Source organism: Microtus pennsylvanicus, chromosome 19, assembly GCF_037038515.1.
Source record: "Microtus pennsylvanicus isolate mMicPen1 chromosome 19, mMicPen1.hap1, whole genome shotgun sequence".
NCBI classification, from domain to species: Eukaryota; Metazoa; Chordata; class Mammalia; order Rodentia; family Cricetidae; genus Microtus; species Microtus pennsylvanicus.
In genome coordinates, this window is record NC_134597.1 from 22,073,728 (window position 1) to 22,087,537 (window position 13,810).

The 13,810-nt window shown below is 45.7% G+C and overlaps 1 protein-coding gene across 1 annotated transcript in view; it reads left to right on the forward strand.

Annotated features, from left to right (window-relative positions):
* The first annotated feature begins 556 nt into the window (after nt 1-556).
* The window catches only part of Snd1 (staphylococcal nuclease and tudor domain containing 1), a 391,403-nt gene continuing 378,149 nt past the window's right edge, over nt 557-13,810 (forward strand). The window contains exon 1 of the mRNA XM_075953759.1: nt 557-870. Within this exon, the coding sequence (XP_075809874.1) occupies nt 793-870 (78 nt within the window). The 5' untranslated portion in view covers nt 557-792. The remainder of the gene's footprint in view (nt 871-13,810) is intronic.

The following is a 13,810-nucleotide window of genomic DNA, read 5'->3' on the forward strand; positions in this document are numbered from 1 at the left end:
ATTAGCAGAGCTCACTTTACCCCAGTGGTAAAGATCCGCGGCCGTTTTCCGAGTCAAGACCAACATCAGCAGGTTGCCCAATGACTGCTACTTTCCAAAGTCACCTCTGCTTTGCAGAAGGGAAACGCCGGAGCTCCGAGAGCAGCCTGCACTGAGACTCCCTGGGTCCAGGACCAGAGGCCTGGTGCTTCAGACCCGGTGTGCAGCTATTTCACGTGCCCGCTTTGCCGCCGGAGGGGCGGGTCGGGTCGGGGGCGGGGCCAGGCAAGAGGGCGCGACCGGCCCCGCCTTCGGTGCTCCCATGGCTCCCCGCGCCCCACGGCCAGATGCTGACGTGTCCTTTCCTTCCCACTACACCTCCCGACACCACTGTCTCAGACTTCCCCGGAAGTCCCGCCCCGTAGTTCGCCCGTCACCGCAAATCAGCTCTTTCAGCGCTTCCTGGAGCTCCCCACCCTTTTTGGAACCAAGGGGCGGGGCTTCACGAACAGCGTGCCTATTGGCTTGAGGTCCGGCGGGTTCTGGACGCTAATTGGCCGGAGGGCGGTGGCGCTCTGGCACGCTTGCGCGGCGAGTAGAACGTGTGGCGGCGGCGGAGATCGCGTCTCCTCTTTTGCTCTCAGTCCCGCTGCTGCTTTAGTGTGCGCCTGGCGCCTCCATCCAGTCCGCCGTCGGTAGCCTGTCGCCTGCCTGCCTGCTCCTCGTCGCTGCAACCTCTCCCCAGCGCCGACACCTATCCTGACACCTCCAGCCCGGCCGGCCGCCCCACTCGCTGCCCTTCCAGCTCCACACATGGCCTCCTCCGCGCAGAGCGGCGGCTCCTCCGGGGGACCCGCGGTCCCCACCGTGCAGCGGGGCATCGTCAAGATGGTGAGAGCGGGGCCCCAGACCCGGACCCCTCTGTCGCCTTGGAGCTGGAGTCAGGCATTGACTCCTTCCCCTTCCGTCAGCCTGCATGGTCTCAGTTCGCCTTTCCTCTGCCCCTTCCTCACTCTCCACCCACTCCGAATCTTCACCTGGCAGAACCCCGCATGAATTCCCCTTGACTTTTGCCTTCTGGTCACCCTGTCATGGGTTCGGTCACAGTGATTCTCGTGGTCGCGGCTTTCAGAGCCCCTGGCTGTTTACCAGAAGCAGATCTGTTACTGATACATTAACGGAGATAGTTCATGGATAGTTCTTCCCATCCCCCTCTTTCTGTCCATTTTGACTTATGCCGATCAGTTCGCTGTTTTCCGAGATCCTGACATCTTTTCTTTCCTGGAACCCCAGGAGTGCTTAGCTGTCATGAATTTTTTCTGTTTCCACTGACTCAGTTACTTACACAAAGTTTTCTCAACTTTCTCTCTGTGTCCAGTTTGTAAGGCCTGAAAGCTCCTGATCTTTGCATACTTTTGCCTTAGGCTGGCAGGGATCTTATGCTAATTAGTATTTCCTCACTTCCTAAGGGTAAGGAGACTTGTTTTAAAGAAGGCCAGTGCCTTGCCTTAAGGGCACATGGCAGTTTGGATTGGAGCCAATAAGAGCCCAGGTGTTCAGATTCCCTGTGTAGGACTCTAACCTGTACAGATCCTGCCCACTTGCGTACCTTCACTTTCTTCATTCGGAATTTTGAATTCTATCACCCTCACTCCCACGCTAATTTTTTTTTTTTTTTTTTGGTTTTTCGAGACAGGGTTTCTCTGTGGCTTTGTAGCCTGTCCTGGAACTAGTTCTGTAGACCAGGCTGGTCTAGAACTCACAGAGATCCGCCTGCCTCTGCCTCCCGAGTGCTGGGATTAAAGGCATGCGCCACCATCGCCCGGCTTTCCCATGCTAATTTTGTATCACAAATCTGTTTTATTTTTTTATATGATCTGTCCTTTTTAACGCCCCCCCCCCCCACATTGAGCTCTGACTTTTCTTGTTTGTTAACAACGGGTTTTCAGATTGAGATGACTGTACTCTTTTAGATTCCTTTTCATATCATAACTTTAATTTTTCCCTCCAGAGTGGAAGATATTTTTTTCCTCAAAGAGCCAGTTTTTAAACAATTCTTTTGCTGTCCTATTGTCTTTCACAGAGTTAATATTTTCTTTACGGGGAACCTGAAAAGGTGGCTCAGTGGATAAAAGTGCTTGCTGTGCAATCATGAGGCCCTGAGTTCAAATCTTTTAGAAGCCACATTCAAGCTGGACATGGCCGTTCCAGTTCCTGTAACCTAAGCGTTATCCAGGGAATAAGGTGAAGAGTGATAGAGAAAGAGATGTTCTCCTATGTTCCAGTAGCCTTATATGGCCTCTGCATGAGCACTCAGGCACATGTTCCCTAACATACACCCAAGTATGTGTACAAACATGTGCCACTCTCAGACACAAGTATTTTGCAGCTTATGTGTGTAAATTCAACCTCCAGATTCCTAGAATGCTAATGTCTTCATTTCTTAGATAAATCTCAGCTATCAGCTGAGATTTCTTGGGATATGCAGTATTGCCTTATTGCCTTTTCTGTTTATGTACAGACAGTCAGAATTCATTAGACGTAATGAATAGGGAATTTCCAAGGTCCATGTTTTCTCTCTGAAATTTTGACTCTTGAAAGAATTTTCCTGAAGTGCTTCCTCTTTCATTACCCTTTTCATTCACACTGGTCTTCTCTTCATTACAGGAACAGAGTGTCGCTTAGCTGTCCGGCGTGGTTTTGGTGGCCTGCAGTGGATTTTTTAGTTTTTTTACCAAGGCTTGACTTTTTCTTAAAGGTGGCCCTTTTGTAGGAGGGGAGTTGTAGGAAGCTAAACCTATTTTTGCTTCCAACAATGTTGGCAGCCTCCAGGGTATTTCCCCTGTGGATACTATATTATCAGTGGTCACTCACGTCTTCAGCTGGCTTCTCTCTGCATTTCATCTGTATCATCTGGTAAGCAGATGTCTAGTCTGAGGCTCAGATAGGCTCACTTACCCAGGTACCTTTTTTATTAGTAAATAGAGGCAGAGGCGAAACTTGAACCCAGGTCTGCCTGCCACAACACAAGCTAGTATAAACTGCTGTGGGGCCTGACTCCAGGACTCCAGGACTTCGGGGTATTACTTTCTAACATGAAGGGTGGGGCTGGTAATGCATGACCACAAATTATAGAACAGTGGAAGCTGACTGTAATTGAGTTGAGAAAAGATTAGGTGCTGTTCCATGACTTGCTGGTTGCTGCTGTTGTGGTTGTGTGACTTCATTTGGTGTGTATGGTTGCCGTGTGCTTAGGAGTATTTGTTGTGTGGCATTTAAAATTCAGTGATTTGAGCAGTCTGTACCGGGCATGGGCTGCTGCACGCCCTGACCACACTGCAGAGGGTGGGTGGGTGAGTTACCAGCAGCAGATTTGTGTCCGGTTTAGAGGCCTTGTCTGGGATGAACAATCAACCAGTGGTAAATTGCTCTCTGAAGCTCTTCTGCTAAGCGAAGTTGTATTTTCTTGGAGAGTAATAGTTTCCAGTGGTACTAGAAACTGCTTTGTAAGAAGTCTGCGAAGGAGGGAGGAGAGCTTTCTTGCAGGTATTGATAGAAAACAGAGATGCTGCTTTCTTCGGCCTTTTGGAAGGGTGCAGAAATTGGAACACTGAGTAGTCGAAGGTGTGTTTTTGAGTGGGAGCATTCAGGTCCTGTGCACTGGGCTGATCTGAGGGTCAGAAATGGTTGATGGTAGAAGTCGTTTTTCAGTGAGGAGTAGTTCTCTCTCTCTCTCTCTCTCTCTCTCTCTCTCTCTCCCTCCCTCCCTCCCTCCCTCCCTCCCTCTCTTTCGCTAGTATTTAAAAAAACCAACTGTGATGCCAGTGGCTGTGTGTACTTTCTAGATTGGGGAAAGATGGTTGGTTCTGGAGTATCCTTATGGAAGAAGTGGGCAATAAGCTGACACAAGCTTTATGGAGCTATCTTGTTACTCAGGTTGAGGGAAAAATGAACACAGATTTCTGTGTTTTGAGTTGGGATACTAGCAGTGATGCAGGTGGGCAGAATGCAGCTCAAGAAATTACATGTTTCTGTCACATCCGATCTTATTCTTGAACCTGTGAAAGCTCCCTGCTCTGAGTCTCTGAATACTATGCTAGACTTTCCTCTAGCTGTGACAGAACGTGTCTGCAGATGTTCCATAGGTGAGGTTTGGTCATCCCCTTAGTGGCTACTTAGAAAAGGCTGTCTTCTCTGGCTTTACTGACCTAGTTACCTTTAGCTCTGAATTTTGGTGTTTACGCACCTCCTCAGGCAGGCACACGTGACAGCTGTAGAATGAGGTGTGTTCTTCAGTCTTCCGTGCCTGTTGCAAGCAGATGTGGAAGTAGCTTACCTTACTGCACGGTGTGGAAGACTGGAGGGTTGTGGAGTCCCGCACTCACTCTCTCGGAAGGGGAAAGGACCCTTCAGAGTGAATGACCTTAGCTTGTTGTTTCCATAAGCATTCCCTCTGCCAGTTTGTTGTGAAGTGTAAATTTCCTCCCAGGTAGCTTTGTGGACATTTCTTTGAAGTATAGCCTGTAGAAGATTGTTTCTAAAATTGAGTTCATTATACTTAAATATATTTTAGACTTCTGCACTAAGAGGTGTGTTTCTTTTGAGATTTGAGTGGGGACAGAGTAGCCTGTTGATGTTGACTTGCTTGACTTTTCTGTTTTTAAGACAGAGTCTCCTGTGACCAGGTTGTCTTCAAACTCCTGTGACCTCGGACTTCCCATCCTCCTGCCTCCGCCTCAGTGCTGCGATTACCAGCATGCACCACACAGGTGGCTTTTGAGTTGCTTCCTTCTGTATGTGCTTATTTTACGTAGGACAAACAAAAGCATCCCTGTTGCTGAGCTACTTCAGATACCCTTGTTTACCATTCAGAAGTATAGGGTAGCTGGAAAATCTTTTCGAGGAGTCATGTGCACAGAAGTAGAATAAGGATACTTTTCCCTGTAGGTTTGACATTGCCCATTTTCCAGCGGTTATGCATGGGAGGTTTCAATCAAGATCAGTAAAGGAACAGAAAGTTATTCTTGTATCTTGAACACTTTCTGAGATTTTTCAGTGAAAATGAAGCATCCCTCTCTCTGGCTCTAGTTATGCTGATAGTAGTGCTGCCACGGAACTAAATAAATAGTAAGTAATTATATTCCGCCCTACCCCCCGACAGGTCTCATTGTGGAGCACTATGTTGATTGGTCAGGCTGGCCTCAAACTTGTGGTAGTCCTTCTGCCTTTTCCTCCTGAGAGCTGGGAATGTGGGCATGTGCCCCTATGCCAGGCTTTGTGATACTTTTTTTTTTATTGAACATTTAGTTTTTGTTCAAGCTCTATCTGGGCATTGGGTTTTTATCCTATGGCTCATGGAGGAGTCAGACAGTAAAGAAGGGAATAAGTCAGCATGTAATGGAGCTTAGTGAATTCACATGGGGGATTACAACAGGGTGGTTGGGAGCAAGAGCGAGGCGATTCCTTTAAATAGTGCGTTTAGGAAAGAATTCTCTCAGTTGGCGTTTGCACTGAAATCTGTTGGACATCAAAGAGCCAACCACAAGGGAAGTGTTTCCAGCAGAGAAATGACAAGTGCAGAGCTGTGGGGTTTCCACTGATGATTGTTCTCCAGTGTTTTTACAGTAGTTCTTCAGTGTCTTTCAGTTCAGTCTCACACACAAATGCTATGGACTGAACATGAGTTATTACATAACGTGTGGTTAAGGATGGTAAAGGAGCAGGCAGTAGGGGTAGTAATTGCTCCTGTATCCTGGTGAGATCAGTAGCTGACAGTCTACTGAATAAATGCATGGAATGAGAGGCTGAGGTTTGGTTCTTAGGACCAAGAGTTAGGCTATTTTGACATCCTATGAATTAGTCCACTATTTTCAAGTTTTCCTGTGATGGAAACGGATGAAAACAAATGCTAAAGCAGACAGAATTGGGGATTAAATAGCGTTCATATTCTAGGTAGGAGTTAAGTAGTATCTGTCATTGTTGTTTTTTTTTTTTTCTTCAAGACAGGGTTTCCTGGAACTAGCTCTCGTAGACCAGGCTGGCCTCGAACTCACAGAGATCTGCCTGCTTCTGCTCCCGAGTGCTGGGATTAAAGGCGAGCCCCACCACTGTTGGTGTTTATGCTTCTGTTAGCATTAGTTTTTTTAGGGAGTAGAGTGCTGCTACAAGTTCCTTTCAGTACTATTAACCTGGTAAACTTTAGTTGTGTCAGTGAATAGTTTACACTAATGGTCAGGTGGGGTGGGAAACTGGCTGGAGCACATCTGTGCTCGTTAGGCTGGCTGGGGGCTTTGGTGATCGGTGGACAGTACTTTTTTAATGACTCAATGAAGTTGATTTTTTTTTTTTTTTTTTTTTGGAAACATGTGACATAACCCAGGTTGAGCTCAAACTTGTGATTCTTCTTCCTCAGCCTCCCGAGCATTGGGATTGCAGGCTTGGGACACTGTGGGCTTCTAGCGACTCAAGTCTTGTAGTGTGGATGTAGTCAAATTTTAAGTACTACTGAGAATGGATACATACCCACTTTCTGTTGCTACTTCCTCTCATGGTAGAATGACATATGCTTTTTGTTTTTATGGCTGAATCACAGGTTGTGAGCTTCTAATGCAGATGGAGTGTTGTGGGGTTTCACTTACTTCCAGTGAGACTTAATATGATAAACTAATATGTTTGTCTCACTTAGCTTTAATGGTTCAAAAATGAACAGTAGTTTCAGTTGGCTTTTATTTTTTTAAATTAGTAAGTCAAGCAACTTGTAGTAAACTTAATGAAATTTTGGTTTCATTTTTAGGTGTTGTATGTGTGAGAGGGTGGGGGAGAGAACGAACAACAGGGATGTCAGTTCTGTCCTGCCATGTGGATCTCAGGGACTGACTCAGGTCAGTAGACTTGGTGACAGGTGTCTTTTCTGAGAGGTGCTGAAGTTTGTGATGTGAATGTAAAGGTGATGAGTGACTTAGAGCAGCATTTCCTCTCTCACTGAGCTGATGGTGTAGGAAGTGATCTGCTTTGGGTGGTCCTGTGATGTCAGCCTTGCATAACAGACAGGTATTTGGAGAATCTGCCTCAGTTAGTGAAACCAGTTTATTAATACTGCCCCTGGGAAGTAGAGTGGCAGAGCTCATTGGCCTAGGAGCCAGGAGATCAAAGTTTTGGCCTTCATGCATTTGTTTTGGTTCTTCATCTGAATTGATGTAGACATTCTACTTTAGACTCAGCTTACCTCCATTCCACAGTGACTCATTGCCGCTAAACCTCTAGTCCCATAGCGCTGTGTATACCGGAAGCTGGTACATTTCTTTTAGGCACACTGAAACAAAGCTGAGAAATCACAGACCTTGTGGCAGGCTTGACTCCGAATTGGTGCTTATCCCTCAGGAAATGTGCTTTCTGTCCCCACTGCTTTTTAATTAAAAACAAACAAAAACACCCCCACCCCTGAGGCAGGGTGTCTCCTGCAACAGTCCTAGCTGACCTGGAACTAGCTTTGTAGACTAAGCTGACCTTGAACACACCAAGCTGCTTGCCTCTGCCTTGCAAGTGCTGGGACTAAAGGGGTGCACCACCACTGCCTGGCTATCCCACTTTTTTATTTATTTATTTATTTTTATTTTACAGAAGGTGGATTAGTTGAAATCCAGTTTTCTAGTGTGGCAGATTAAAGAGTATGAATTAGGCTGATCAAACAGTGGTGTGGATGGAAATTGGTAGAGTGAGGGAGGCGCTGGCTTCTTCAGGATCAGCAGGTGGGTACGATTGCTCGCTCTGAGTGGGCTCTATCTTTCCACTCTCCACCTACTTCTGAATGCCCTCGTGTTTCCCTGCAGCAGCAGGCCTTGGTTTATAAAGGGAAGGATAAAAAAAGCAAATAATTAATGGGAGGAGTCTGCTTTTGCCTAGGTCTTTGAGGGACTCCTTGCGTGGAGTCAGCTGTTATTTTTCTAGACATTTTTTACATATAGGAGTTATCTTTATCTATTTTTCTTATGCTTGGAATTGAGCGCCGAGCCGTTGCTGGCCAGGCATGCCTACCTTGAGCTCTGTTCCCAGTCATCTTCATCTGTGCATTCTTAGTACTTCCTCTCAGGGTTTCTTTTCAGTTTGCTTATTTTTGCTGTATTTATTTATTTATTCATTTGTGTGTTTATTTATTCTCACTGTGTTGTCCATTCTGGCCGGAAACTCATAATCTTGCCTCAGTTTCAGTAAGTGCCACCTTGCTGGACTTCAGTTTTTGTTTTTAAATAGAAAACCCTTTTTAAATCCTTTCAGGAGAAGACCTCAAGCTAGAAAAAGAATCCCTACTTTTTTTTTAAGCAGGTCATTGTATGAGGACCACCTTGGAGAAGTACTTAATTAGCATCTGGGGAGGCCTGGGAATTTGTGTCTGGAAAAGCCCCTTCTCTATGATCCTGAGAGGTTCAGTTCGTGATTGGCCTGAGACTGGCATTTGGGACGCACTGATTTGCTTAACTTTGAAACTGTCTTATGTAGCTGAAGGGGCAGGACACACGATGGATAAGTGCACTTGTAGGGTTGAGTATGCCAGGATTTTGTGAGCGGTTCTCTTCTGGCATTTATTTTGATGGCTTTCAGGACTCTGCTTTTAATCTATTTAGTATTGGGTTGTCATCAGGGTCCAATTTCAGTGACTGTCAGATGGTGTTCCTGGGTCATCACTGACAGCTGAGAAGTTATTTTATGTGCCTGATTCAGGCCATATGCTCCTTTTAACACTTATCTGCCACTTTACCTTGTATTTGCATAGATTCCCGAGATCTTCCTATCACTTGGCACCAATATCCTGGCACATTATTGCTACGGAAGTCTTGAGTATCTTTTACAGATATGACAACTTTGAATTCCCACGTTCTGTTCTTGGTTTCTGGAAGTTCTCTCTCCCCTCCCCTCTTCTCTCTTCCCCTCCTCTCCCCTCCCCTCTCTCCCCCTCCCCTCCCCTCTCTTCTCCTCTCCACTCCCCACCTACCCTCCCTTCCCCTCTCCTTTCCTCTTCTCTCTCCCCCTCCCCTCCCCTCCCCTCCCCTCCCCTCTCCCCCCTCCCCTCCCCTCCCCTCTCCTCTCTTCTCTATTCTGTCTCCCTCTCTCTCTCCTACCCATTCTAGGCGATACTGAGGAAAAGCTTGAGTTTTTGGATCTTCTTGCCTCTACCACTCCTGGTTTATGTGGTGCTGGGGATCAAACTCTGCTGGGGCTTCATGCACATACTCTGCCACCACCTAGTCCCAGCTCCCTTTCATTTTTCTTTCTTGTGTTAATCCGCTGTGTCTCCGAGGTGAACATCAGAGTGGGTGAACATACGGAAGGTGTTAGTTGGGTGACATGGAAACCACACCCTTCCCTCATATTTTTTTAAAATATTTATTTATTTATTATGTATACAATATTCTGTCTGTGTGTATGTCTGCAGTCCAGAAGAGGGCACCAGACCCCATTACAGATGGTTGTGAGCCACCATGTGGTTGCTGGGAATTGAACTCAGGACCTTTGGAAGAGCAGGCAATGCTCTCAACCTCTGAGCCATCTCTCCAGCCCCCTTCCCTTATATCTTACTCTATGTTTTTCTCCCATCTGGCTGTTTCTGAATTGATTCCCTTTGTTAAAGTTCAGTAATCAAGTAAGCAGAAGAGGTTTTCAAGTTTTTCTAAAAGTTAATAACCCTGGGAAGAGGGTTGTGGGAACTCCAGTGTCTGACAAGTCAGTTAGAAAAGAAACTGAGGCAGAAGAAGCTGTCTGAAGTCAGGTGGAACCACTCTCTTAACCTTTTTAAGTCCAAGTATGCGTGCCAGGACTGAATTGCAGGGCAACCCCAAGAGTGTCTGCAAAGCAATGGAGAATTGCTTGTTGTGGAGAGCCCTGCCCACAGTTTGGTATCAGAAGTGTTGGTGTGAATACACAAGAAAAGGTTTTTTTCTTCCCCCCCTTAGTGTGGGAATTGTGCTGGGCATGGTATCATCAACAATCGGGAGAGCCTTTGGCCTATAGAAGAGTGTCAGGTCTCCTAGCGCTTCCTGGGGTGGGTCCTGGGAACCAAACCCGAGTCCTCTGGAAGAACAGGAAGCACATAATATTACTTTATGTGTGTGAATTTTTTTTATTTATTTATTTATTTATTTATTTATTTATTTATTTATTTATTTATTTTTGATTTTTCAAGACAGGGTTTCTCTGTAGCTTTGGAGCCTGTCCCGGAACTAGCTCTTGTAGTCCAGGCTGACCTAGAACTCACAGAGATTCACTTGCCTCTGCCTCCCGAGTGCTGGGATTAAAGGCGAGACAGGGTTTCTCTGTGTAGCTTTGGTGCCTGTCCTGGAACTCACTCTGTAGCCTAGGCTGGCTTTGAACTCAGAAATCCATCCAGCTGTCTCTGCCTCCCGAGTGTTGGGATTAAAGGTGTACACCACCTCAACCTGGTGAGTTAGAGCCAGTGCTCTAACTGCTGAGCCATCTCTCCAGTCCCATGAAGCATTCTTAACCATCGAGCTACCTTCCTAAAATTAATTTTTAAATTTAACATGCAGGGGCTGGAGAGATGGCTCAGAGGTTAAGAGCATTGCCTGCTCTTCCAAAGGTCCTGAGTTCAGTTCCCGGCAACCACATGGTGGCTCACAGCCATCTGGAATGAGGTCTGGTGCCCTCTTCTGGCCTGCAGACATACACAAAGACAGAATATTGTATACATAATAAATAAATATTAAAAAATAAATTTAACATGCAAAGTAATGTCTCATGGCATTTTCACGTAGTTATCCTCCTCCCCACTCTGTCCACTTCCCCCACCTTACTGCTCCCTGTTCTTCTCCCCAGTCGTCTCCACTCCTGCTTCATCACGGTACCCCATCGCCTTCTCTCCCCACATCTACCTCCCTAAGAGGATGGATGCTCTCTCCTCTAATCTCACGGTCCTGGTCTCAGTTTCATTTCTCTCTCTCTCTCTCTCTCTCTCTCTCTCTCTCTCTCTCTCTCTCTCTCTCACACACACACACACACACACACACACACACACACACACACTATGAGAAAAATATTCAGTATTTGTCTTTCTGAGTCTGGCTTGTTTTGCTTAACATAATTTCTAGTTCCATTTACCTCCTCCAGATATCATGATTTTAGTTTATTTATTTTTTTTTATGGCTGAATAAAACTCCACTGTGTATATAATCCACATTTTCCTTAGCTTTTCATCTGTGGATATATAGGTAAGTTGGCTCCATTTCTTAGAATAGTGCAGCAAGAAATGTAAATGTACCAATGTTTGTGTGGTGTGTTGGCCTAGAGTCGATGGGCATGTAATCATATCTGGGTCATGAGGTGCTTTGAGGAACCTCTGTTCCGATTTCCATGATGGCTGCACAAGTGTCTCACCAGGCGTGAATAAGGGTAATATACTCACCATCATTTCTTGTTTTTTTGTTTTCTTTTTGAAAAAAGGATTTATTTTATTTTCATTTATGTGATGTGTGTGTCTGTGCATGTGTGTGCTGGTCACCCGGAGGCCAGAAGAGGTTGTCAGGTATCCCTGGAATCACTGCAGTGGGTGCTAGAACAAAACTCCTTTGCAGGAGTAAGTAAGCACTTAACTACTGAGCCATCTCTCCAGAATTCCCTACTCCTTTTTGAGCCGGGGTGTCAGGATCCTTCTGTTTCCACTGTCCAGGTGCTGGGATTACAGGCTGTCAGTGAGATGGAATCTTGAGCAGTTTTAGTTTTCATTTCCCTGATGGCTGAGACTATGGAACACTTTCAAATAATTACTATTTGTATTTCTTCTTTTGAAAAGTGTCTCTGTGTTTATTAGCTCATTCATTGGTTGATTATCTGTGTGTGTTGTCTTTGAACTCACTTTGTAGCCTCCGTGTCTGGTTTGGCGTTTGCTTTTGTGGTTTTATACATCTTAGACATTAATCCTCAGTCATGCTTAGTTGGCAAGAAACTTCTCCCAGTCTCTGTTTTGTTGGCTGTCTTTTTACTCTGGTGATTGTTTTCTTCTGTTGTGGAGAAGAGTTTTAATTTCATGTAGTCTTACTTACCAGTGTTTGGGATTCTTCCCTGTGCTATTGGAGTCTAAAAAGAAAGAACTTGACTGAATATATTATCAATTACCTAGTAGTTTCAAAGTTTCAGGCCTTAGTCGGAGTGATTTTTGTGCAGATCTAGTCTTGTTCTTCTGCACATGGGCATCTAGTTTTCCTGCAACATTAATCGAAGAGGTTTTTTTTCTTAGTATGTCTTTGACACTGTTGTAGAAAATCAGATGACTGTGACTGTATGGGTGTATCTCGGTGTCACTGGTCTACACGACTGTCTCTGTGTCAGTACTGCCGCTCCGAGATAGGTATTACGGGGGCACGTCCAGACCTGGTGTCAGGATTGCTTTGGCTGTTGCAAGTCTTTTGGGTGTGACTTTTAGGATTGCCTTTTCTAATTCTTTGAAGAACGTAATTGAATTTGGGTAGGGATTGAGTTAGATCTGTAGTTTTCTGTCAGTTAATACAGCTATTTTCTTTCTTTTTTTTTTAAAGATTTATTTATTATGTATACAGCATTCTGCCTGCATGTATGCCTGCACACCAGAAGAGCGCACCAGATTTCATTATAGATGGTTGTGAGCCACCATGTGGTTGCTGGGAATTGAACTCAGGACCTCTGGAAGAGCAGCCAGTGCTCTTAACCTCTGAGCCATCTCTCCAGCCCAGTACAGCTATTTTCATAATGATCTCCTAGTTCAGGATTATGATAGGTGTTTCTTTAGTTTAATTTTTGATCTTAAAGTTTTTACCGTGGAGTTCTTTCACTTAGTACTTTTTTTTTTGTCTCCTTTATATCTGGAGATGTTATTTTAGCTGTCAAGGCTTGTCAATGGCAGAGGAGCTGTTTTGCCTCTGACCCCAAGTCCCCAAAAGGCTGTATGAGATTTGGCAGTGGGGCTTATGGAAGCTTCACAAACCTAGCGAACATACTGCCTTCTGCCTACTTCTGTTTTGGCCTTTGGTCTTCAGCTTGGAAGACTTGTATCCAGACAAATGGTTCTCTCTTTATCTCTCTCTCTCTCTCTCTCTCTCTCTCTCTCTCTCTCTCTCTCTCTCTCTCTCTCTCTCTGTGTGTGTGTGTGAGAGAGAGAGGTGTGGTATGTGGTGTATGTCAGGTGGGGGTGGTATTTTGTGACTTGCTTGACTGGCTGGTCTAGGATTTTTAATCATTCCTCCCTCCTGTGGCTGGCTAGTAGGAATGGCTTGGCCCTGAGGGCGGCCAAGGTCTTATGCTGTCTTTGAAGGGCAAGCTGAGCCAAATTCTCAGCTGGACAGCCAAATATACAGCCTAGTAAGCAAGAATCTGAAGAAAAGTATGGGAAACAGGACCTTTGGAAGGTGCCTTAATGCCTGTAGTTGAGAAGGAGGCACAGAGAAAGGCAGCAACTAGGAAGACCCTTGGATATCCTGTATTGGGGGAGAACAGGCCTCTAGAGGTGGCCCTGAGGTCCTCATGGCACAAGCCTATTCTTTGGCACTTCTCCAGAGACCTGAGGAAGGTTGAGAGGTTGGAGAGGGCTCAGACCCAGGACCTTAAAAGCATTATTTTCTGAGGTCATGCCCACTGTTCCTGAAGCATGTGACCATGCTGCCTACTGAAGCCATTCTCTCCCAGCCTTTTCTATCACAGAGGAGCCAGTGGTCTTTGAGCAGCTGCTCATCAGGTGGCCCTTGAAGATGCCCTCATCCACGTGTTCTGTGGACATGGTACTCTGCCTCTAGGCATTGGTGAATGTCTGGTCTGGTGCCAAGCCATGAGAAACGCCTCCTGCCAGCGCGAT